General features: G+C 52.4%; 1 protein-coding gene across 4 annotated transcripts in view; it reads left to right on the plus strand.

Annotated features, from left to right (window-relative positions):
* SLC6A1 (solute carrier family 6 member 1) overlaps window positions 1-17,556 on the plus strand; it is a 39,909-nt gene extending 22,353 nt beyond the window's left edge. For all 4 annotated transcript variants that reach the window (XM_070776848.1, XM_070776850.1, XM_070776849.1 and 1 more), the window contains exons 2-16: window positions 694-756; window positions 1,468-1,797; window positions 2,420-2,551; window positions 3,077-3,177; window positions 3,919-4,028; window positions 4,458-4,590; window positions 5,548-5,682; window positions 6,126-6,229; window positions 6,534-6,658; window positions 7,524-7,636; window positions 7,989-8,120; window positions 9,598-9,700; window positions 11,434-11,534; window positions 12,402-12,569; window positions 15,160-17,556. In XM_070776848.1, coding sequence (XP_070632949.1) covers window positions 1,560-1,797; window positions 2,420-2,551; window positions 3,077-3,177; window positions 3,919-4,028; window positions 4,458-4,590; window positions 5,548-5,682; window positions 6,126-6,229; window positions 6,534-6,658; window positions 7,524-7,636; window positions 7,989-8,120; window positions 9,598-9,700; window positions 11,434-11,534; window positions 12,402-12,569; window positions 15,160-15,264 — 1,800 coding nt within the window. In that variant the 5' untranslated portion in view covers window positions 694-756; window positions 1,468-1,559 and the 3' untranslated portion in view covers window positions 15,265-17,556. The remainder of the gene's footprint in view (window positions 1-693; window positions 757-1,467; window positions 1,798-2,419; window positions 2,552-3,076; window positions 3,178-3,918; window positions 4,029-4,457; window positions 4,591-5,547; window positions 5,683-6,125; window positions 6,230-6,533; window positions 6,659-7,523; window positions 7,637-7,988; window positions 8,121-9,597; window positions 9,701-11,433; window positions 11,535-12,401; window positions 12,570-15,159) is intronic.
* The last annotated feature ends 8,245 nt before the right edge of the window (window positions 17,557-25,801 follow it).

Genomic DNA, 25,801 nt, shown 5'->3' on the forward strand with positions numbered 1-25,801 from the left:
ACCCGGAGCCCACTGACCAGCGCCCGTGTGCTCCTTCTGCTCTTAGGGTTCCATAAGTTTATTCTGGTGTTTTATTTTTTCAAACGTGGAACGTTATAGAAACCTAGGAAGGCATGAAGAAGAAACCAGAGCTCAGAAACTACACAATGTGAATATCTTAGGGTATATCCTTCTGGTATTTTAGTTTTGTTTTTTTTTTCTTTAATGAACAGTTTGGTGGGGCGGGGGGCGGCGTGGCAAACATAGGGTCACACTAAATGAACTATCTGGAAACCTACTTTCCTCGCTCTGCCATGTTCTTAACGTGACCTGTGATGACATCTCTACACATGTGGATGGAGGACACAGAAAAATAGCCACTTCGTTTGGTTCCCTAAGGGACCCAGAGGAGCTGGGGCCCCTCTATGGGTTTCTGTTTTCCTTCTGATAAAATTATGGAACGTCTTCCTCGCCTCGCCTGTGTGCCCACCCCTCACCGTGGTCCCAGGGGCAGCAAGCCCACTCCTGCATGTTCCCAGCACCCAGGGGGCCAGCACCTGGTTGCATGTACCCGCTGCGGTCACCCGGCTGGGTGGCTCCCTGGTGCCCATCCACAGCTCAGATGCTGGCAGGCTGCCTGCACCCCCACTGCCTGCACCCAGGGCTGCCCGCAGCCTGTCTGCCAGCTCACCACCCTGTCTATCCCCTTTGCAGGCTCCCACCCCACGATTGCAGAGGGAACCACCGTGGAGCTGACTCAGCACAGAAAACCATCAGGTAACGTCAACAACCAGACTCCAAACAATCATCAATGGAGTTCCTTTCTGAACCATTTGGGTGAAAAGCACCTTCATAGCCATTAAAAGTTCCTTTTAGCCATAATTCTATAAGCTAGAGAAGATTAATGCTCCCCCCCATTTTATAGGTGGGGAAACTGAGGCCAGAGCAGTCAAGAGTGGGTTGGAATTTTGGTTGCATTGGGCTACTCTCCGAGCTGGCTTCACAGGTGGTGGTAGTGGTAAAGGACCCACCTGCTGATGTAGGAGACATAAGAGATGCAGGTTCAATCCCTGGGTCAGGAAGATCCCCTGGAGAAGTAAATGGCAAGCCACTCTAGTATTCTTGCCTGGAGAATCCCCATGGACAGAGGAGCCTGGTGGGCTACAGTCCATGGGGGTCACAAAGAGTGGGGCACGACTGAAGCAACTTAGCGTGGACAGTATTCTCTGAGCAGGACACAATCATGGCAGAGGGCATGTGTCACAGATGGCCAGCGTTGCTGCAGGCCCAGGAGACGTCAGGCCATACCCTCGCTTGCTGACCTTGGAAACAAAAGGCACCTTCCTCCTGGAGCAGGAGCTGGTGGAAGGAAGAGGGGAGAGCCCTCTACAGCCCTGGGCTTGTGGGTTATTTCCTTCTGTTATATTGGGGACGCTCTAGGATCTTGATACCTTCAGTGCCTATCGCCCCAACTCTCTGCTCTCCTAGGGTGACCTTGAGCTGCAAAACTGCTGTCCACGTGGACCGGGGCTGACATTGCACGTCCGTCTGCCAGGACCCCTGCGTCCAAACTCCGAGACATGGCGACCGACGGCAGCAAGGTGGCCGACGGGCAGATCTCCACGGAGGTCAGCGAGGTCCCCGTGGCCAATGACAAGCCCAAAACCCTGGTGGTCAAGGTGCAGAAAAAGGCGGCAGACCTTCCGGACCGGGACACGTGGAAGGGCCGCTTCGACTTCCTCATGTCCTGCGTGGGCTACGCCATCGGCCTGGGCAACGTCTGGAGGTTCCCTTACCTCTGCGGGAAAAACGGCGGTGGTAGGTGCTGGCCTGGCAACCTCCTGGTGGGGGCAAACCCCGTGGAGGCGTGTTATGGGGTGACCTGGGCGAAATGGGTCCCCTAAAGACTCCGAGGGCTTCCCAGGTGGCACTAGTGGTAAAGAAGCCGGCTGCCAATGCAGAAGACATAGTTTCGATCCCTGGGTCGGGAAGATCCCCTGGAGGAGGAAATGGCAAGCCACTCCAGGATTCTTGCCTGGAGAATCCCATGGACAGAGGACCCTGGGGGGGGCTACAGTCCAAGGGGTCGCAAAGAGTGGGACACAACTGAGCGACTAAACGACCACCAAGACTCCACAGGAAGGGCCAGGCCCCACTTCCTGTTCCTTACCCTTTTCGTAAGAATTCCAAAGGGCGGTAGTCCTCTGTCAGTGATACCAGAGTTCACCTCTACATTTTGCAAAGTGCAGGGCCTGGGTTTGGAGCACAGGACGTGCTCAGGCCCTGCTTTGGCTTTGGGAGCCACTGTGGTGGCAGAATATAAGGCAGTTGTGGCAGGGACCCCAGGACACCACCACCCCCAACTCCATGATGCTCCCTCTGACCAACCAGGTTTCTTGAAGCTCTGAGGCCATGAGCACCTCTCTTCTCAACCCCACAGGGGCCTTCCTGATCCCCTACTTCCTGACACTCATCTTCGCGGGGGTCCCCCTCTTCCTGTTGGAGTGCTCCCTGGGCCAGTACACATCCATTGGGGGCCTGGGGGTGTGGAAGCTGGCCCCCATGTTCAAGGGTAAGTGTGCAGAGTGGGGCTGCAGGGTGTGGTCGTGTTCCTGTTCCCCACGTCCGGGCCCCAGATGGAGGGAGCTGTCGGATCACATCTGGACAGAGAGGAGTCTTTGCTGGAGGCAGGTGACCACCAGCGATGATGGTCAGGAGAAGCCCCAAGCCAACGGCCCCAGCCCACGTCCACCCGCCCTGTCCTACGAGCTCGTTGCCCCAGCAGGGGCTGGGTATGACTTCGTTCACTTCCTCGCTCGGTGCCTGACAGACACTCGGGTGGACGTGTGGAGGGTCATCCTTGCCTGGCTGACCTCAGCCCCTCTCCCCTCACCTGCCTCCAGCCTGGGCTGGGCCCCAGCGGCAAGTCCCGGCTCCCTCGGCTGCCACGTGGGTGTGACCTCAGCCGAGTCCCTGCCTCACTCTGAGGTCTAGTGAGATTGAAGATGTTGAGGAAAGTGATGGCAGTGGCAGGAGCTGGGATGGTTCCCTTTAGCCCTTCACTAGCTGAGTGTCGCGCTGGCTCGTCTGCTCCCAGGTGTGGGTCTTGCCGCTGCAGTGCTGTCCTTCTGGCTGAACATCTACTACATCGTCATCATCTCCTGGGCCATCTACTACCTGTACAACTCCTTCACCACGGTCAGTGGCCCCTTGGCCTGCCCCCGACCCTGAAGAAACCAGACCCAGACCGGCCCCCCCATCCACTTACCACCATTCTGCCAACAGGGCCATTCCTCTGGGTTGGGGGCATGGTTTGTCTTCAGCTGCCCTTGTCTCTCCAAAAGTCATAGCATCGTTAGCCCATCTTATAGGGCCCCGGACACCCTGGGTTCAAATCCTGACCCCTAGCGTATACCAGCTGTGCAGCTTCAGGAAAGAGACTGAACCTCTCTGAGCCACAGTGCACTTGTTTACAAAATGGGGCTTAAAGTAAAACCTACCTCACGTGGTTGTACGAGGCTTAAGGAACACGTGTGTAAAGTGTTTAGAACTGTACCCAGCAAAGAAGCACAGTAAGTGTTTGCTGTTAACTTCGATGTGCAGGGCTCAGATGGGCGAGGTCACTTACCCAGGGTCACGTTGCTGGGAGGTAGCCCCAGGGTGGACATGGAAGACCTTATGGGATAGCTTGGAGAGCTGATTTTCAAGTGTAAAGCTCTGATGCTTCAGAGCTGTGTGATCTTGAGCAGGTTGCTGCCCCTCTCTGATCTCTAAAATGGGGTGCACGGCATGACCAGCACCCGGCAGCTTCTGGGAAGGGGAGGTGGCATGCTGGTGTGAGGAGGCTCAGGGACCGTGGGGGTGCACGGGATGTCCTGGGGCCGCTGCTGTTAGCTCCTGGGGCTCATGGGGCTTGTCTGTGCGGCTCTGTCTTTGCAGACGCTGCCGTGGAAACAGTGTGGCAACTCCTGGAACACAGACCGCTGCTTCTCCAACTACAGTGCCCTCAACACCACCAACATGACCAGCGCCGTGGTGGAGTTCTGGGAGTGAGTGCAGGGCTGTCCACGAGGTTGGGGGGGTGTGTCACTCGGGAAGAACAACACTGAGAGCAACCGTGAGCTATTCGCTGCAAGCAGGAAATTGACGTGATCAGACATCAGAAGGCTCCCCAGGGCTGGAGTGGGGACAGAGCACGAGAGGGGATGGGGTCTTGCTGGAAGGCCACTGCAGACACCCAGGTGAGCCATCCTGGTGGCTGAATGAAGGCGCTGGCAGGACCCTGGAGCACACAGCACTGTGTGCCCATTAGTTTAACTGGCATGCAGTCTCTGCCCAGCTCGTGGAGCCCAGTGATCAGAGTTGTCAGCAGCATCACGGAGAAAGCTATCACCCGTGTCCACGCCCTGGGTACCCCCAGGCCACTCCAGCTCCCGCCAGCCCCACGTGACTTAGTCTTCCCTCCTGTGTTCCACCAGGCGCAATATGCATCAGATGACAGACGGGCTGGATAAGCCAGGTCAGATCCGCTGGCCCCTGGCCATCACCCTGGCCATCGCCTGGATCCTGGTGTATTTCTGTATCTGGAAGGGTGTTGGCTGGACTGGAAAGGTAAGGGGTCTGCACAGTGGGGCCCTGTGGGGGATGGGTTTTCAGAGGGGATCTCTGCATAGGGTGATGAGTCAGCTCCAGGGAACCTCATCCAGCTCTGAGTTAAGCCAGGTGCCTTCATGGCTCTGTGCCACCTTGGTTTCCTCTCCTGTAGAATGGGAATAATAACATTACCTACCTTCTGGGAAGTTGTCAGGATTCAAGGAGACAGTGCGTGTCATGCTCTTAGCACAGTGCCAGGGTCTCGAGATTCCCCTGGGCTGGGCAGAGCCATCGCAAAACAGGGTAGATGTGGCTCCTGGACCATCGGGTGGTGGGACCTCCTGAGGGACTGTTTTGTACAATTAGAAATCACAGTGTTAGGAGACAATCGAACAGCATTCAGTAAACAACACAAGAAATAAAGTGGTGTGTACTGTGTATTTTTTAACTTTAAACATGTTAATTGAAAAGGCAGGTATAGAATTTAGCCTCATTTGTAGGAAAATGGAATCATATATGCAAAGCCTCAAAAGAAGACATTAAAATATTAACATCGATGCACTTAGGTATTTGTTGGGCACTTATTGAGTGTCTACTATATACCATGGACATTCTAGGCACTGGGAAAGCAGAGATGTGAACACAAGCCCTGTGCCTCATGTAACTTGTATTCTATGGCCTGTTGAAAGGAACTTTAATTGGGTGTGTGTGTTCATGTGTAATTTTAAAATTTCCTCGTCAAACATGTATTACTTGAATACTTTAAATGAAAATTTAAAAACTGGAGGGGTAGGGAAAGGGAAGACATGGGTGCCGACCTATTTGATTCGGATACCAAGGAAGGGCTTCAGAAAAGTGGCCATTCAGATCAGAACCACGCCCAGAGCCACAGCAGGTATGGATGTAGGTAAAGTGGGGACGGGGAGAGTCTGAGTGTGCTGGAGGGGTGTGACCCTTCGCCCCCTTTCCTCCCAGGTGGTCTACTTCTCCGCCACCTATCCCTACATCATGCTGATCATCCTGTTCTTCCGTGGAGTGACGCTGCCCGGAGCCAAGGAGGGCATCCTCTTTTACATCACGCCCAACTTCCGCAAGCTGTCGGACTCTGAGGTGAGCGATTCTCCTGGCCTCACCTCCTGGCCTTCCTGGAGGGCCTGCACTGAGTTAAGAGCACACACCTGAGTCCCGAGTCCCCATACCAGCTTTAGGGTAAGTTATCGCACATCTCCATGAAAAGACCCTGATGCTGGGAAAGGCTGAAGGCGACAGGAGGAAGGGGGCGGCAGCGGGTGAGATGGTTAGATAGCATCACCGACTCCATGGACGTGAATTTGAGCCAACTCTGGGAGATGGTGGAGGACAGAGGAGCCTGGTGTGCTGTAGTCCACTTTGGGGTCGCAAAGAGTCGGACGTGACTTAGCGACTGAACAATAACATCGCATGTCTCCGACTGTCTTTTGTAAACTCGGGTGCTGCCTGGTAGAGGCGATTAGCGTAAAAGGTCTTGGGGTGCTATGGCTGTGATTCTGTTTTTTAAATCATTCTGCCTGCAGGTGTGGCTGGATGCGGCCACCCAGATCTTCTTCTCCTACGGACTGGGCCTGGGATCCCTGATCGCTCTCGGGAGCTACAACTCTTTCCACAACAACGTCTACAGGTGAACCCCATGGCCACACCCTCCATGCCACGCCCACCCGTGGCCACACCCTCCGGTCCCCAGCCACGCCCCTATTCACAGCCACACCCCCTCCGTGGCCACGCCCCTCCCCTGACCCTCCACCCATTTCTGAGCCAGCACCTTCTGGCCACTCCTCCTAGTTCTGCCCCTGGCCTGGTGGTTGGGAATGGGCACACCAGTAGCTCTGTTCCCAGCTACCCTCGTCCACCGGGTCACTCCATAACCACTGGCCCCCCCCTCCACCAGCCCCACCCTTCCTGACCCCACCCCGCCCTCTCTGCAGGGACTCCATCATCGTTTGCTGCATCAACTCTTGCACCAGCATGTTCGCTGGATTCGTGATCTTCTCCATCGTGGGCTTCATGGCCCACGTCACCAAGAGGTCCATTGCTGACGTGGCGGCCTCAGGTCAGCCCCTGCACCGGCGAGGGTTGCAGGGAGGGAATAACTGCACAGGCTTTGCCGTCTTCCTTGCCATCACCACCACGGCCGCCCCCCTGGGCTCACTGGCATCGAGTGTCCCTACCCCGCAGCCCTCCATGCTGCGGTGCAAGGACAGGAACCCCCTGGGCATACAGCAGAGGCTCAGAGAGGCGCTGTGACTTGTCCATTCCCTTTGTGGAGAGCTGGGCAGGTCATGTGGAAAGAGCTTTATTCACTGAAGTCCTCATCTCCCCTGCCCATGGGAGGAGCTTCCTAACTGCCCCCTTTCCAGAGCCAGACCCCAGGGAGGTTACAGTGTCCTTGTTCCAAGGTTTTCCCTGATCTCCTGAATAGTGGCCCCACCCCACCCCACCGCCAGACCCTCAGACACAAACTCCTCTAAACTCCTTGAGCCTTATACCCTGTGCTCCCATCACAGCAAAGGGTTCTAGTGTCCAGTACCCAGGCCAGACCCCAGCAGCATCCTGGTACTTTCCTCATCTTCCCTCACAAACCAGCCAAAACCAGGAGCTGCCCACTCTGCCTTCTGAGTGTCTATGCAGCTGGCCCCCTCTCTGCACCTGGAACTCCCCACACCGCTGGCCAGGCCCTGCCGTCGCTCATCTCATCTCACTGGTCCCCTTGCCTCCAAACCCAACCCAGTAACCCCCTGCCTCCCTCCCAGCCCCATCCCATGCTGTTTCTTTGTCTGGAAAGGGAGGCTGACAACACTCGCTGAAAAGATGATTCTAAACAAGAGATGAGCTGAAGCTTAGGCGGCAGGTATGCTGGGGCAGCTGCAGGCACTCAAGGCCTCGTGTTTTCTCCTCTTCTGCCTCTCCCTGCACAGGCCCCGGCCTGGCATTCCTGGCATACCCGGAGGCCGTCACCCAGCTGCCCATCTCTCCCCTCTGGGCCATCCTCTTCTTCTCCATGCTGCTCATGCTGGGCATTGACAGCCAGGTGAGGATGCCGTCCCTGGCACCTTGAGGAGCCTCTCCCAGGTCCAGGGACAAGCCAAGAGAGCAGCCCACTGTCTTAGATCCCCAGGAACATGGCCACAAGTTTCAGACCCCCTAGAATATTCCAGCATGTGAGATGTTAGGGACAGGTCAGCCACCTTGCCCAGTGTCCAGATGGGGAAACTGATGCCCAGAGGGAAGGCCCTCTTCTGAGGTCACGGAGGGAGGTGGCGGGAGAGTCAGGCCTGGATCCCAGGCTCTCCTGGCCCTGCCGGGCCCGAGGGTCAGGCTTTGGTTGGGGTTGGGGGCTGGGGGCTGGCGCTGCCCCAGTGGCTGACCTCCGACCCCCGCAGTTCTGTACAGTGGAGGGCTTCATCACCGCACTGGTGGACGAGTACCCCAGGCTGCTCCGCAACCGCCGGGAGCTGTTCATCGCCGCCGTCTGCCTCGTCTCCTACCTGATCGGCCTGTCCAACATCACCCAGGTGGGCGCGTGGCACGCCTCTGCCGCTGCTGCTGCCTGGGGCCCCCGGCAGGCCTGCTGTGCCACCTCTTGTGTGTCCGCTGAGCACCATCTCTGTGCCAGGCCCCAAGCCATGACTCAGACAGGGTTCCTGCCTTCAAGGGGCTCCCAGGCTGGCGGGAGATGCAGACGCTGAGGGGGAAATGAGAGCACAGCCTCCGCAACCTGATGTGGGGCCCCAGCGACTGCTTCCTGGAGGAGGAAAAGCAGGGCTGAGCCTGAAAGACTCCCAGAGTTAACCTGGGGAGTCAGGTTGGAGCTGGGCCTTGGAGGTTGATGCTGTCCTTCCTTTCATTTCCACCTTTCTGTTTGTATCCGGAGAGTGAGCAGGCCTCTCTGCATTCAGAGGCTTCCAAGGGACTTCCCTGATGGTCCGCTGACTAGGACTCCGAGCTCCCAGTGCAGGGGGCCCAGGGTTCCATCCCTGGTCAGGGAACTAGATCCTGAGTGCTACAACTGAGGGCCCCACGTGCCTCAGTTTAACTAAGACCTAGCACAGCCAAACACATAAATAAAACTTGTTTTTTTTAAAGAAAGAGCTTCCTGGTCTAGTTGGAAGACACACACACAATTGAGGAATTACACAATAAATACAAATGAGCCTAAAGCTGTGAACCCAGCCCTGTGGGTCTGATTTATGATCCACAAAGCCATCCCTGGATCCAGATGCCGTTCGGCCCCAGGTTTATTGTTCTTCTGTTACTCCATTCTTCATCGTTGCTCACCAGCTGCTGTGGGTCTGGCGTGACCCTGCAGATTCTGCAGTTAACGTGGCAGAACAAGAAAGGAGAGTGGACAGAGAATGAGCAGCAGGGAGGGAGGGACGCCGCCTGGGACAGAGTAGTCAGGGAGTGACAGCTGAGCGGAAACTCACTGGTGAGGGAGAGCCAGCCAGGGGAGAGGTCTCGCCAGGGGAGGACGGCACAGCAGGTGCAGAGGCCTTGGGGTGGGAATGGACTTGGCAAATGTAGGGGACAGAAGGAAGGCCAGTGTGGAGGTGACGGAGTCGAGGGGTAGGTAGTGGGTGCAGAGCCAGATGGCGCAGGATGTTCCAAATACGTTTCGGATTTTATTTTATCTATCTTTTTATGTGTTACATTACGGTCTTATTTAAGTTATGGAAGAGCTTATGGGGGGGACATGACTCGTTTGACATTGTAAACATGTGGCTCGGGTGACTAGCTCCTCTTTCTGCCCTCCAGCCTTCCCAGAAATGGGGTGTTTCCATCCGCCCCTAAGACATTTTATTCCTGGTCCCCAGAGTCCACACCTACATCCTTGCAGGGCCCCAAGGCCCCCTGCCCTTCCTCTAATCTACTGCCAGGCCTTCTTGCTGCAGGGTAGCCTAACCCCAACCTGCACAGCCTGTATTGACTCTGAATTGAATGCACTGGACCCCAGGGTAAGTGGACTCTTTCTCCCCTCTTCTCCTCTTGCAGGGGGGCATTTATGTCTTCAAACTCTTCGATTACTACTCCGCCAGCGGCATGAGCCTGCTGTTCCTAGTGTTCTTTGAATGTGTCTCCATTTCCTGGTTTTATGGTAAGCACCAACCCCTCCTCCTTCATTCGTTCGTTCATCCGTTCCGTCATCCTTTCTCCACTCATCATTCAGCAAATACAGTTTGAACACCAGGCCTTTTCCATACATTAATTTATTTGGTCCTCACAGCAATTCAGTGAAGTTAGCATAGGACGTCCCATGATTAGAAGATAACCCTAGCCAAAACTCCAATACTTTGGCCACATGATGTGAAGAGCTGACTCATTGGAAAAGACCCTGATGCTGGGAAAAATTGAAGGCAGGAGGAGAAGGGAATGACAGAGGATGAAATGGTTGGATGGCATCACCGACTCAATGGACATGAGTTTGGGTAAACTCTGGGAGAGTCGGACACGACTGAGCGACTGAACTGAACTGAACTGAACTCTGAGTTAAACTCCCTTAAAATGGGAGCCAACATTTCTTCATAAATTTTGGGATCAAAGATTTATTTGAAATTTTATCTAGAAGAATACCAAAAATACAAAAAAAGTTCTAAGTTAAATATTTTTTAAAAACTAAGCTATAATTAAAAGTGAGCACTGTTTTAGAACAGTAGTCATGCATGGTTATGAGAGCTGGACCATAAAGAAGGCTGAGCACCTTTCAAGTTGCTTTTCAAGCTGCGGTACCGGAGAAGACTCTTGAGAGTGCCTTCACTGCAAAGAGATCAAACCAGTCAATCCTAAAGGAAATCAACCCTGAGTATTCATTGGAAGGACTGACGCTGAAGTTGAAGCTCCAGTACCTTGGCCACCTGATGCGAAGAGCCAACTACTCATTGGAAAAGACCTTGATGTTGGGAAAGATCGAGGGCAGGAGGAGAAGAGGGTGGCAGAGTATTAGATGGTTAGATAGCATCACCAACTCAATGGATGTGAATTTGAACAAACTCCGGGAGATAGTGAAGGACAGAGGAGCCTGGCGTGCTACAGTCTATGGGGATGCAAAGAGTCAGACGTGACTTAGTGACTGAACAACAGCAGTAATCATAGAACAAAGAATGCAGGACATGGTGACTTTTGTTTGTTGATTCTGTGGCCTGAGTTTCTAGACTCAACTGCCTGACAGTGAAAAAGCTGTCCTTTCGGACACTTTGGTTGTCACAGCAAGCTGGTGGTTTTGGAAGAAGTGTTCTCCAGGGTCCCTCGGGGTCCCTGTGGTCCTGCCCCCTCGCCCTCCTCATCATTCTCCCTTCTTGCTCTCCACCTGGTCTGACCCTCCCAGGTCCTCATTCTCAACGACTTTGCTTTTAGTCTGAGGGGTACCCAGTGTCACTGTTGTGAACTTCAGGACCTCTGCAGGCTCTTTCTGCACAGCTGGCGGTTCCTCCATGCAGTCTTAGCAGCAGCCGCTCATGCACTAGATCAGCAGGGAAAAGCTCCTTTGCCCAGCAAAGCTTCAGAGGCGTTGCTGGGAGAGATGTTGAGTGGGAGGGACCTGACGCTGGTGGGGCTGCTTCCTGTAGGTATATCGTTGTGGTGGTAGATGGTCTCACCTTCAGGTGACTGCCCCACTTGCTGGGGGGCAGGGGCGGGGGAGGCTTTGGTTATTGAGCACTTAGCTAACGAGGACTCCCTACTCTGGAGCATTCGCCCTGTGTTACGGAAGAGGAAACTGAGGCTCAGAGAGGTTAGGTGACTTGGCCGTGGTCGCAGTGTGAGGAAGCAGCAGGTCGGGGCCTTGAGCCCACTGCTCTCTCATCCCTCCTGCTCTCGTCCCAACTGTCACAGGCGTCAACCGGTTCTACGACAACATCCAAGAGATGGTCGGCTCCAGGCCCTGCATCTGGTGGAAGCTCTGCTGGTCCTTCTTCACCCCCATCATTGTGGCGGTAAGGGCAGGGCCAGACCGGACGCTGGGGTGACTCGGGGCCAGAGAGAAACTTCCGGAGCCAAAGGCAGGTGGAAGAGCCCCAGACCTCTGTTCCCTAGGAATACTGCTCTCTCCCATCTGTGCTGAGCACTTCCTCTGCTCCCTGGAGTCTTCACGAACCTCAGGACAGTAGCTGTCTTTGCCTCACTTCACTGCTGCGGGGCCCGGGGCTCACCAGCCAGCCTCACCCAGTGGGCAGGTGCTGTCCTCAAACCATGTTGGCCTGATTCTGAAGCCAAACCATCCACATGGGGAGGCCCCGCATTTTCAGCATCCCTCATTCCCTCCTGCAAGGGGAAGCTCAGTCAGGAACCGGCCTGGGAGGGACCACCCAGGTCCTTGCAGTGGGGCTGGGCCGCTGCGTGTGTTGTGTCCTGCACAAGGGCACCCAGCCAACGGCAGGCTGGGGGCGACCTCCCACCCTTGTTCTGTTTGACAGACTGGTTACCTGGACAAAGGGATGCCTTTTGCAATTGGTCCTCCCGGAGGAACCACCTTTTGCTCTTGGTTCTTCCAGAGAGGGCACCTTTTTCTTATTGGCTCTCCCAGAAGGGAGGCCCTTTTCTATTGGCTGTCACAGAGAAGGCACCTTTTATTATTGGCCCTCTCAGAGATGGTGGCTTCTTCTGTTCTACACAGAGTTACCTTATGTCCTAGCAGTGGCCCTGGGTGCAGGATTCCCAAGATGCTGGGCCCTTGTGAGGGCCCTTGTGAGCTCCAGGGCAGGGGTGGAGCGCAGTGGCCCTACCATCTACAGGGCCTAAGGAAGGGCCTTGGCAGTCCAGTCTGGGTGACCGCCTGCCCCTCCCTGTCTCCCCCTCCCCAGGGTGTGTTCATCTTCAGTGCTGTGCAGATGACGCCTCTCACCATGGGGAGCTACGTCTTCCCCAAGTGGGGCCAGGGCGTGGGCTGGCTCATGGCCTTGTCTTCCATGGTCCTCATCCCTGGATACATGGCCTACATGTTCCTCACCTTAAAGGGCTCCCTGAAGCAGGTAAGCCCGTTCCTTGCCCTTCCTGTCGCTGGGCGCCTTCTCCACTGTGCTGAGCACCACCCCTGCTCTTGTGAGCACAGTCTAGCTGGGGAGAGGACAGGTCGATGGCCAATGACAGTAGAGTGTCAGAGGTCATGACTGGGGTGAACCAGGGAGACCGGTTAGCCCCGTCCGCATTGAGGAGCATTAGAGAGGCTTTCTGAAAGAGGGGACAACAAAGAAAAGGCCTAAGGACAAACCACACTTACAAGTAGAAGCAGGAAGGAAAGATACAAACGAACTTCTTTACAAAACAAACAGATCTACAGACATACAAAACAAACTTACGGTTACCAAAGGGAAAGGAAATAGGGGAGGAATAAATTAGGAAGCTGGGGTTAACACACATACAGTAATATACATAAAGCAGGCAAGCAGAGACCTGCTGTATAGCACAGGGAATACTAAGTAGTTTGTAATAACCTATAAGAGAAACAAATCTGAAAAGAATAGATACATAAAATAAACGTTAGAAGCAGAGAGAATGTCCCTGGAAGAGGATAGGAAGCATGTGCAAAGGCCCAGGGGTATAAACTGATCAGTGAAGCTGGCAGGTAGAGTGGGGAGGCATGCAGGGAGGTGATGAGAGATGAGGCTGGGAATGTAAGAAGGTTGGACCAGATGATGAAGGGCTTGGAAAACCAGGATAAGAACTTTGGACTGTATCCTGAGGGTTGTGCGGAGCCATTGAGGAGCAGGTGAAGGGTGGAATCAGATGTGTTAAGAGCTTAACTCTGCTGCTGCTGCTAAGTCGCTTCAGTCGTGTCCAACTCTGTGCGACCCCAGAGACGGCAGCCCACCAGGCTCCCCGTCCCTGGGATTCTCCAGGCAAGAACACTGGAGTGGGTTGTCATTTCCTTCTCCAATGCATGAAAGTGAAAGTGAAAGTGAAGTCGCTCAGTCATGTCCGACTCTTAGCGATCCCATGGGCTGAGGAGCCTGGTAGGCTGCAGTCCATGGGATTTTCCACGCAAGGGTACTGGAGTGGGTTGCCGTTGCCTTCTCCGAGCTTAACTCTAGACCTCATGAAAGGCATGCTACCCGCAGCGGGGACCCCCTAGCACATGCTGGGTCCACAGCAGCTCTTTGTTAAATTATATTGAAACTTTGAGTGAACAAGGCTGTGCTGGAGGTCCAGGGGCTGAGGCGTTGATGGATAAGTGTGGGCTGGGGGATTCACTGAGGACGGACGCAGGGCCACAGCTGGGGAGGACCTGGATCCATGCTTCTTAGCCTCAGTTCCCACCAGGAGGTACCTGCCAGACCCACTCAGAGCCGGCAGGAGGGGCTGCAGGTCTGCAGCACAGGGAAGACTCGGCAGGAAGCCTCTTTCCACCCCTTGCAGTCAGGTATTAGCAGAGCAGGGCCCTTATGGCCTTCTCTTCCAACTCCACGTCCAAGGCTTTTATTTCCCACGATTCTCTACTGTCTCAAAAGGTAGTCAGGTATCGGAGTGGCAGAGAGTACAGCCCGTACAAAGGCCCCTCGGTGGGAAACGGGAAGGCTCATCTGAGGACAGATGCTGATGGGGTCCGATGGGGGCAGGGCGTGCAGAGAAGGTGGATGCGGGTTACCTCGTCAGCAGACATGCACTGAGCACTTGCTATGTGCCAGACACCACTGTCAGTGCCCGGGACTCAGCCCTGAGCCCAAGTCCCATCCTCACTGGTGCCCTTGGTGGCTCAGCAATAAAGAATCCACCTTCAATGCAGGAGACGTGGGTCCAGTCCCTGGGTCGGGAAAATCCTCTGGAGGAGGACATGGCTGCCACTCCGGACTTCTTGCCTGGAGAATCCCATGGACAGAGGAGTCTGGCTTTGCAAGTCCATGTGGTTGCAGAGTCAGACACAACTTAGGAACTACACCACCACCACCATGGGCGATGCATTCTAAGAAAAGACCCACAAATAGAGTCACGCTTGATGGGGATGAGCAGTATGGAGAAAGGGGGTTTAGAGGGTGCTGGGCAAGGGCTCCCTGGGGAAATAACAGTGAGCCGAGACCTCAGGAGACAGAGGTCAAGCTGTGTCACCGGCTGAAAGGAAGGATGTACCAGTCAGCGGGGACAGCAGGGGCCCTTGCCTGGTGCCTGTGAGGAGGCTTGCCTGGCTAGAGTGGAGGAAGCCAGGGCGTGAAGGAGAACAGTGAGGTCTGCAGTGAAGGGGTCGGGGCGGGGATGGGGGGGCCGGGTCCTGTGGGGCCTTGCAGGACTTTGGTGAAATGGGAGCCACTGTTGGGTCCGGAGGGACGTGATCTGACTTCTCTTTTCACTAATCCCTCCGACTGAGCTGTCTAGAATAGAATGAAAAGGGTGTGGGGGTAAAAACGGAAGTAGAGGGGAAATAGAGGGGTCGGGCAGCGGCGGGGGAGTTGCTACAATGACCCACGTGAAAAGAGGTGGGCGTGGTCCCGGGAGCCTCAGCAGAGGCGCAGGAGGGGGCTGGGAGCCCCAGCCTTGCAGGCCAGCAGACGGGAGGGACCTGGAAAGTGGGTGGGCCAACGAGAAGCCAGCCTCCCGCCATCCTAGCGCGAATCCCTCTGCCGCGCACAGCGGATCCAGGTTATGATCCAGCCGAGTGAAGACATTGTGCGCCCAGAGAACGGTCCGGAGCAGTCCCAGGCCAGCGGCTCAGCCAGCAAGGAGGCCTACATCTAGGGTCGCCCACCCACGCTCTCACCCCCCGCCCCGGCTGCACGTGACCACCACTTGAAGTCTGAAGATACCGTCTATCTCAACCTACCTCGAGTGGCGAGTCCAGACACCATCACCAGGCAAAGAGAGGGAGGTGGGGACAGTCACACCCCCGGGGGTGAGGGGCTCCCGCCGTGGGAGGAGTAGATGCTCGCGGGCTGGTGACCTTTATCACCCGGCCTCCCCGCTCCCCCGTCAGCATCGGCCACACGGCCGCTGTAATAGATCTTTTTTACTACCCCGCAGGCCAGGGAGACGCGGCGAGGCCGTGCGCTCCTGGCTTTTAGTTTTAATTCCCGACTGTTCTCTTACTGCCGAAACCCATGACTGTTATCTCCGGCTTGGCAGGAGTTGGGTTCTGCCGGGAATGCTGCTCTGTGCGCGTGAGAAGGGTATTTTCTGTATAATGGGCATTTCCAGGGCGAGCTCACCTTTAATAAGAGCAGGGAGCCAGCACTTGGCGTGTTGTTTTTCTCCTTCCCGAGGCAGCTTGATACCCCCCGCCCACCCCCGCAGGTCCGTCAGTATTCCCAGAGCTGCCTTCTCAAGCAGTCAATCCAGTAACCTGTTCCCCTTCCACCCAACTGAACGGGCATCTCTGCACTAAATTTCCTACTTTCCCACTCACCCCCAACCCACCCCCTTCCACACTCTTCACCAGGCCATTCTGAGGGCGCCTGGCCCAACAAACCCCTTGCTCCTCGGAAAACTGCTTCAAAGCACAATTGATTTTTTTAACCACCATTGGTGGTGGAGGGGCTCTGATCCTGCCGGGGAAGTTCCCTAACCAGGAGCCCTTTTCTTAGGCCAGCCTGCTTTGCAGAGCACAGAACCGTCCATGGGAAATGAAGGTGAGGCCCTGTGCTTGACTGCAAAGTGGATCCAGTGGTCTGAACTGTCTCCTTCTTGAACCGTCTTACCCCTTTACAGCCACCCCAGTCACGCCTGCGGCCCTCTCCCCTCCTCTGAAATTCCCCAGTGGGCATCTCCTCGCTGCCACTAAAATCCACCAGCCCAGTAACCAAGGGGCTGGTGTTAATCCAGACCCCCTCCCCAAGTGCTTCCGAGATTAAAACCGCTTCATCGGGAGGTAGTGTGTGTTCTTTTCCAGAACTGGGCTCCACAGTGGTGATGGTGGAGGTGGTGGTAGCAGACCCAGTGAAGACAGTTTCTTGCAAGCTCCAGCAACTCAACAGTTTCTCATCTGCTGGGAACATGGGTTCCCATGTAGCAAGTCGTACGTCGTGCCCTGTTCTCCTTAGCTAGTTAAACTCACGAGCTGTGTTTTACAACTAATCCTTAATAACTATGGTAATTAACTGTGACTGTGGGTTTTTTAAAATCTGTCATCCTCATCCAGAAGTGACCAGCATACCAGTTCTTGCAATAAGCTATTACCCTCAGAATATTAAGCACATTCTTGTAGAAAAAAAGTTCGTGTATGCATAGAAATGCTCACATACGTACATTCATCCTCACATGTGGTACCTAGGGTCTCATTTGATATTGTGTAGGAAATCCACAAGCTTTTCCTGAAGTCATCTGTAAAATAGTCTCATCACTAAGGCGTCCCAGATGCCACCTGGTGAATCCAGGATCAAAATGCATATGTATTGTTGAATTATAGGGTTTAGAACAAAAGGAACCCTTCTCTGTGTCTCATGGTCCCACCCCCTCAGCCTTGGCGTGAATTCCTTTAAAATAAGGGCAGGAAGACTTCTAACTTTCTCTTTGTTCTTCATTCTGAAACTAAGAACAAGTCTTTCAAAGACAAATGCAGCGTATTTAATAATGTTTGTAAGCAAATCTAAGTGAGATGTTTGGCAAGAAATCCCTTAACTGATTTCCATCCAAACCTACGTATATAGCACAATATTACATGTCGTACAATTACTGTGAGAGCTGTGAATACGTGTAACTTTTTTTAGTGTTTACCCCGGGGAGGGAAAGATACTGTATTATCATATATGCTTTTTTTTTTTTTGCAATAAGGGTTTATTCTCAGAACACCAAGTAAATCTATCTCTATATTAAAAAATATATGTAATATATACATATTCAAACTATATACAGAGCCTGTTTTAAAAAAAATTACAGTATTTAGTAAAATGATCTGTTCTATGGACCAAATGTAAAATATTTATAAATGAAGATGCATTTTAAATGTCTATAAATGGTGTTATAACTAGAGCACGGGCGTTATGTACATTTCTAAGAATATAGAGGAAAAAATAATAAAGGTTCTATGATATACAACGTTAGACCTTCAATTCTTGGGGATGGGGACACAATAACCTCTTTCATCAGAACAATGATAGACACACACAAAAAACATTAAAATATTTTTCCCCAACAGAGAGAGATTTGGGCTCAAAATCGAGGGGCATGGAGCTGGACTTCCCCCAGACTCTTGGAATGCTTCTAAGCCACATAAGGGAGGTGCTTTCACTGTTATAAAACTATAAGGTGGTCAACTAAATCAAGGTCTGAAGCTAGGATAAAAGGAGCACACTTGGTTAACAGCACTCATTCTCTTGTGACTCATTCCTCAAAATATTCCATTTTAAAATTGTGTTGAAAATTTGAATTCTACAGAGAAGTGTTAGGATGATCCAACGATCACCCAGATTCACCAGCTTTTGTCCTGCTGCCGCTTTTAAGTCTGTCTGTCCGTCAGGGTTCGTCTGGGAAGCAGAAGTGCTCCGAGTGGTAGGGGATAAGGGATTTATTATAGGAACAAGCCTTTTACAGTTGTGGGAGAACTAAGGGAGTAAGGATCTAGGAGAGTTGGGAGCTCAGAGGATAGTCGCTAGCGAGATGGGATAGTCACTAATGAGAAGAGGCGGCAGCAGCAGCAGGAGCAGGCCTAGTACATTAATGCTCAGCCTTTCTCGTGGAGAAAGTTGGCTGCCAGCCACACTGAGAAACACTGTAGAAGAACCCAAGAACGCAAATTCAGGGGCGTTTTATAAGCCAACTGGCCTGTTCTCTTCAAAAATGTCAAGGTCATAGAGGGCAAAATGGAGGAATTTTTCAGATTAAGGAAACATGACTACTGAACGCAATGCCTCCTCCCGAATTAGACACTGGGCCAGAGGAAAAAAAATTTTATCCTTTTGTTATAAAGGGCATTAGTGGGACACTAGGTGAAATTTTCATAATTAAAAACTTTAATACGGTTAGATAATACTATTGTGTCAATCTTAATTTCCTGATTTTGATTTGCTTTGTGGATACATACAAGAATATCCTTGCTTTTAGGAAACATGCTGAAATACTCAGGAGTGAAGGAATACTTTGTCTACGATTTATTCTCCAATGATTGAGGACAAAGAATAACTTACACGTATGTGGTATGTGCATATGTGTGTTGTGTGTGTGTCGAGTGGGAAAGAGGTGAGGAAACAGGCACACGTGGAGAAAGACCCCCTGAGAAGTCTGGGGGAAGGTTGTACAGAAATTATACTAGTTTTGCAACTTCTAAGTGAAGTTATTTAAACAATCGAGGAAGACCTGGGTGTCACCTTCATTTGATGAGAGCTGTATGCAGCTGTGGGGATGGGAGTTCCTGCAGTGGGGAGGGGTGGAGAGATGCACACAGACTTTGGTTTGTACCAGGACCACTCCTCACTCTCACACTCCTACCCCCCGTCACTGTCCCTTTTCTTCTGGAAAGCCCCTCCTTCAAGTCTCAGCCCAGAAGTCACCTCCTTGGTTGCTAACAGGCTCACACGTCCAGGCTGCATGTGTGTGTGACAGCCCTTGCTGTCAGAGCTGCCGAGCAAAGTCGGCCCCTTTCTGCTCACTCAGGCTCTCCCACTGTAGCTGGAAGGGAGTGGCTGTGTCTCATGGGTCTTTAGGCAGCCAGGACTGGCACAAAACTTATCACAGGCCGGTGCTCGAAAGAGTTGCGCATTTAATTTCAGCATTTCATGATACACCCTAGCTATTAATAACCAAATCCTGCTTAACCCCTGGGGCTTCCCAGGCGGTGGTAGAGGTAAAGAGCCTGCCTATTGATGCAGGAGACATAAGAGATGTGAGTTTGATCCCCTGGAGGAGGGCATGGCAGCCCACTCCACTGTTCTTGCCTGGAGAATCCCATGGACAGAGGAGCCTGGTGGGCTACAGTGCATGGGGTCACGCAGGGTCGGACACGATTGAAGCAATTGAGCATGTACACGTGCCTAACCTCTCTCAGTACCCACAAACCTGTAAGGTGGTGGTACCAACCTGACCATTTCGCTTGGGTTCCCTAAAAAGTTTCTCCTGCCTGGTGCTGTTCAAGTTAATAAAACAAGGGTGAGTTTGGTTCAGAATTAGGAGAACGCTGATTGCTTCCAGCAAAGAATGGAGAGATGTGAAGGTGCTCTAGAGCACACACTTGCTTGTGCAGACAGGCCATGGGCGCGGTTGCCTTATAGTGATCTTGGCTCGCTTCTGCACACGGCTGGCAAAGCCAGCTGAGGCGTTGGCCCCATGGCATTTTGAAGCAGGAATTTGGTTCTAAAGTTGTGTGGTTCTAAGAATGCAGAGCCCCGGGTGTGAAGCCACACGGTACAGAGCCTCCGGGCGCGGCATCCTCTGAGCCAGTGAAGCTAGACTGCACACACAGGAAAACTAAAGGTTAGACTTGATTTTATTACCCAGATTCTACTTGCATTTCCTGGCGGTTGTTAACGGGCTTTGCTGGTGACGCATCCCTGCTCCATATCCTGCCCCTCACTGTCGAGGGGCGCTGAGGGGCGCTAGACCGCCTTCTGTGACTGCTCCTTGTGGGTGTGGGGTGTCGTCAGAGCCCCTGGAGGGGCGGAATGCTCCCCGGCCGCCTTTATGTATATCTGGTTGTCCCCCGGGCCTAGGCCCTGATTGTTCGCCTCCCTGAGCCACCCCCGTTTGTCTAACCTTTTGGAGACAACACCAGACAGTGTAAAGTTCCAAAAGGCCCGAATATTAGCAGGAGAATAGTGGTCACCCGTTAAGTGTTTGCTGTGAACGCAGGTCTCTGGGTCCTCGGCCTGTGGGTCCGGACGAGAGGGCCCTGGCGTCCAGGCCCTGCTGGGGCTGAATCTCCCCAGTCATGCTTTGGTGGTGGTTTTACGGAAGAGAAGCTTCAGGTAAGAGAGAGGTTCCCACAGGTAGTCAAGGGGTCGCTGCCCCAGCTTGTCCCTACAGAGGTGAGGGCTTGGGGTTCTCTTCCCTTGAGTGTGAGGCATGCATGGAGGGGTCCCTGTGACTTCCGGTCGGGTGGATGGTAAGGGTCACCCAGGGGGGCCCGTCCCCTTAGGGGTGAGCCGGACTTGGCAGCCACGGGTTTGCCAGGATTTTAGATGCACTTATCCCTAGGATAAATCCCTCAGGTTTGAATGGGCCTTATCTGTGGGCCTCTGGTGGGTTTTGTGTTAGGGTTATTACTTTTCATGATGAAAGTTACCACATCCTCAGCTAATCAATTCAGCCCCTGTGGAGCAGTGGTAAAGAAAGAATCCGCCCACAGTGCAGGAGACTTAGGTTCCATCTCTGGGTCAGGAAGATCCCCTGGAGGATGAACCCACTCCAGTGGGTTTGTTCCAGTGGGACGGAAAGTTCATCCTTTTCACCTTTTCCCCTCTCTCATAAAACTGCTCCCATCTGTGAACCATTACTCTTTGGGGTTTGGGAGAGGCTGACGTCTTAGATTTGGGGCTACATACTTACCATGTAAGTATGTACTTACTGGAGGCAACCCACACCAGTATCCTTGCCTGGAAAATCCCATAACCAGAGGAGCCTGGCAGGCTGCAGTCCGTGGGGTCGCAAGGAGCTGGACACGTCTGAGCGACGTAGCACACACACACACAGACAACAAACCAGTGATGTGGGGTTTGCCTCACACGGTGAGCTCCTTGCTGACCCTCCTTCGTGGCTTAATGAGCCGCAGTTTGGGGAAAGAGGTATTGCCCGTGTTCACTCACTAGACACCCCAGATCTCTGTTGAAGCCCGCTTTGGGGCTTTGTCTAGTTCTTCCTTTGTGTCACTGGGGAGGAATTGGATGGATCTGGCCTTTGAGGTGTGAGGGGTGGTTGCCAGGCTTCTGGCTCCAGGGCGTCCCTTTGGCAGCTGCGTCCACCTTGCTGTTTCGTTTTATTAATTCTGCGTCTCCCTGGTGGTGACTCCCTCAATGGATCGCTGCCACCTGATTTTTGGAAGCTGTACTAGTTTGAGAGCTTCAATAGGCGTAAGCGAGGTTTTACTGTTTATATTCTGCAGTAAGCATACCTCTTTCCTTACAAATAGCCGTGTGTGTGTGTGTGTGTGTGTGTGTGTGTGTGTACAGGATGGTATATACATACTGGAAATCTGTAGAGATTTAAGACTTTCCCTTCCCCAAGCTTCTGAGGCTCAGATGAGAGCTGTCAGCATGGCCTTTTGAGCACAATCCCTGGGGTAGGCTTCTTGCTTCTGTGACTTCGGTCTGGGCGGTCACTGCATACCCCACCCACCTTTTCACCTTTTCCCCTCTCATAAAACTGCTCCCATCTGTGAACCATTACTCTTTGGGGTTTGGGAGAGGCTGACTTCTTAGATTTGGGGTTGCATACTTACCATGTAAGTATACCCCCAAAATTTGAATTGTATATTTTAAATGAGTAAATTTTATGGTATGTGATTTATATCTCAATCAGGAAAAAAAAAAAGCATCAATCCAATTAACCCCATGATGCTAGCTTTAAAAGTCAAGATTCCCAATATCTCTCAATAAGGTGTGAAACCACTCTAAGGCTGAGATTTATCCTGCTTGGAAGTCCCTTGGACAGCAAGGAGATCAGAGCAGTCAGTCATAAAGTTTAGCATAGTTTGTCTATGGTTTCTGTACAGACACGCTCCAGGGGCCCCGTTTCTGTGGGGAGCAGGGTGGCAGGATTCAGGGTGTGTCAGGGTTTTGAGGTAGCCTCTGGGTTGTCTAAAAATATAGCCTGAACTTGACTTGACCTTCTGGGGGATAGCCATTCTGTTTCCTTAGAACTAACTAAGCCTGAACTTGGTGTGGGGTCTATTTAGTGACTGACTGACCAGATGTTAACTTTTAACTAAAGCCTCCTTTTCCAGGGTTGTGGTAACTTGTACAGTCCACAGGTGAAGTGGCCACCCCTTGGTGGTTTGATCTGATTGTTTAGAGAAATAAGCAATCAGCTGAGCAAGGGGTCCCAGTTTTTGAGTTAATGTTTGAGGGGGCAATCCCCCTTCTCTCATGAAAGTAAAGGTTCTAGTGTTAGTCAGACAGTCGTGTCCGACTCTTCGCAAGCCCATGGATCCCCAGGCAAGAATACTGGAGTGGGTTGCCATTCCCTTCTCCAGGGGACCTTACCAACCCAGGGATCAAACCCAGGTCTCCCACACTGCAGGCAAATTCTTTACTGTCTGAACCACCGGGGAAGCCCCCAGAGGTCAAAGGGTTTAGTTAATCTGAGAGGGACAGAGCCAAACTCAAACATAATTGCTTTAACAATTCTTAAAAGGCCTTTGTATCCTAAATCCTTTAGGCTTTGTATCCTAAATTCCATTCAGAAGGGTCATTATCCTTTCCTTTCAACTTTTCACATAGAGGCCTAGCTATTAAACCATAGTAGGGATCCAGATGTGGGCTTCCCTTGTGGCTCAGACGGTAAAGCGTCTGCCTGCAGTGCGGGAGACCCAGGTTCAATCCCTGGGTGGGGAAGATCCCCTGGAAAAGGAAATGGCAACCCACTCCAGTACTCTTGCCTGGAAAATGGCATGGACTGAGGAGCCTGGTGGGCTACAGTCCATGGGGTCGCAAAGAGTCAGACACGACTGAGCGATTTCACTCACTCACTCACTCAGGGATCCAGATGCTACAAAACCCAGCCATCCCCAGGAAAGCCTTGAGCTGTATTCCACTCTTAGAGGGGGTGAGGCTGTAAATGGTTTCTTGCCTTTCCTGAGACGGCTTCTCTGACCTTCTGTGAGAATGAAGCCTGGGTAAATCACCCTCGTTTGTGACATTTGAGCCATTTTTCCTGGACACCTTATATCCTTTATTGGCTAGGTATTTCAGAATGGTTGTAGTATTTCCTCAAAGTGTATCTTTTAGGTCTTTAGCTTAAGTTTCCCCAAAGATGGTAGGGGGCTTTTGGAACCCTTGGGGCAGGACTCTCCAGCAGTATTGTTTTTTTGCTGTGTGTTTGGGTCCTGCCACTCAAACGCAAGAATTCCTTGTTCTCCTCGGCAGGGAGAAGGCAGAGTTCTTACTGGTGGGACACAGCTATGCCGCTCAAGGATTCAGATCTGAGTGCTGAGCACAGCATCTCTGCACACGGCCTGCCATCCTGTCTTGAATTGTGGTGTCATGGGCAGAATTGTTGGGTGCAGAGTTCCTGCCACCCCAGGAACTCTGGTCTGAAGAACTGGATGTAAAACCTCTGCCTGTGGCACCTGTGAGAGAATGAAACTAGACCAAGGGCAAAGGAAAACTATAAAAGAGAACAGACATTTTTATCACCCACATTCCATTTATATTCCCTAAGAATTGTTTATGGGTTTTGCTGGTGACAACAGGCCTGATTACTTCCACGTGATGGATGAAAAAATAATGCTTAGAAAAATGAAGAGATTTTCCGTAAAAAAATTTTATTGGATAAATGAATAAGCAAATAAAGTAGAAGGTCAGAGTGTTCTGTGACCCCAGAGGGGTCAAAGGTATGTGTACCAGGGGTGGATGGGAGATGGACTCCAGCTGGGGAAGCACATTCTCCTGGTCAGGGCTCTCCAACAGTAGAACAAGCTTTCTTGGTAGTGAGTGAGCTCCCCATCCCTAGGGGGTATGCAAGCAGAGAATGCCACTTTGACAGAGTTGGGTGCACACCCAGGTGGGATGGGGGGTTGATTCTCCTGGCAGCAGATGGTTTCTAAGCAGGTCCAGTGGGAAGAAGGGACTTGGGATACCAGAGACCTGAAAATAAGCACGCACTTTCTTTCCTCTTCCCTCCAACCCTCACTTCAAGAATAATACTCCCCCAATGGCTTGCTGTTCACTTCCTGGCAAATAGGTGGGAGACAAATGGAAACAGTGACAGACTGTTTTCTTGGGCTCCAAGATCACTGTGGGTGGTGACTGAAGCCATGAAATTAAGAGACGCTTGTTCCTTGGAAGAAGAGCTATGACAAACCTAGACAGCACATTAAAAAGCTGAGACATCACTTTGCCAACAAAGGTCCATATAGATACAAAGCTATGGTTTTTCCAGTAGTCCTGTATGGATGTGAGAGTTGGACCCTAAAGAAGGCTGACTGCCAAAGAATTGATGCTTTTGAACTGTGGTGCTGGAGGAGACACTTGAGAGTCCCTTGGACAGCAAGGAGATCAACCCATTCAATCCTAGAAAATCAACCCTGAATGTTCTTTGAAAGGACTGATGCTGAAGCTGAAGCTCCAATAATCTGACCACCTGATACGAAGAGCTGACTCATTGGAAAGGCCCTGATGGTGGGAAAGATTGAGGGCAGGGGGAGAAGGGGGAGACAGAGGATGAGCTGGTTGGATGGCATCATTGACTCAATGGACATGAGTCTGAGAAAACTCAAAGAGATAGTGAAGGACAGGGAAGCCTGGAGGGCTTCAGTCCATGGGATGGCAAAGAGCTGGACACGACTGAGCCAATGAACAAGAAATACTTCTACAGCACTAACGACGAACTTAATGTCCTGAAATCAGGGGTGCTCATTCCCTGGATTGGGTTTGGGAAAGTGAAGTGGACTGAATCTGGAGATAGGGGCTGACATATACACACCATTGATACCATCTATGAACTAGATAACCAGCGAGAACCCACTGCAGAGCACAGGGAACCCGGCTCACTGCCCTGTGGTGATGTAAATGGAAAGGAAATCCGAGAAGGAAGGGATACGTGTAAACAGAGAGCTGATTCATCTCGCTGTTCACCATAAAGACCATAAAGCACACACGCCAGAAAGCAACTATCCTCCAATCTTTTTTCTTTACCTTTCCATTTCTGTGATGAGGAACCTGAGACCTGGGGAAGATGAGTAATCTGCCCAAAGCCAGATGTAATGCCAATATTTACTGAGCACTTTCTACGTGCCAGGCATAGTTCTGAGCTGGCGGGGGCAGGCTTCTAAACTTAGACCTGCCTCTTTGAAGTTGGCACAAGCACGCCAGGGCTGGAACTGTGAACAAGGAATGTCAGCCTGCTATTTCAATAAACAGAGAGTGCTGCCGCCATCAGACCTTGAGCCACTGTAGCCCCCTGATGTTGCACCCTGAGATTCGGGGTTGAGAAAACAGGATGCTGGGTCTAGGTAGTTAAGGCGCACATCAAATCCCAGTAAGCCCAGAGGTGCATTCTCCCACGCATGCACGCGTGCGAGCTCAGTCGCTTCAGTCGTGTCCGACTCTGTGCAACCCTATGGACTGTAGCCCGGCAGGCTCCTCTGTCCATGGGATTCTCCAGGTAAGAATACTGGAGTGGGTTGCCATATTCT

The sequence above is a fragment of the Bos indicus genome, chromosome 22, assembly GCF_029378745.1.
Source record: "Bos indicus isolate NIAB-ARS_2022 breed Sahiwal x Tharparkar chromosome 22, NIAB-ARS_B.indTharparkar_mat_pri_1.0, whole genome shotgun sequence".
Lineage (NCBI taxonomy): Eukaryota > Metazoa > Chordata > Mammalia > Artiodactyla > Bovidae > Bos > Bos indicus.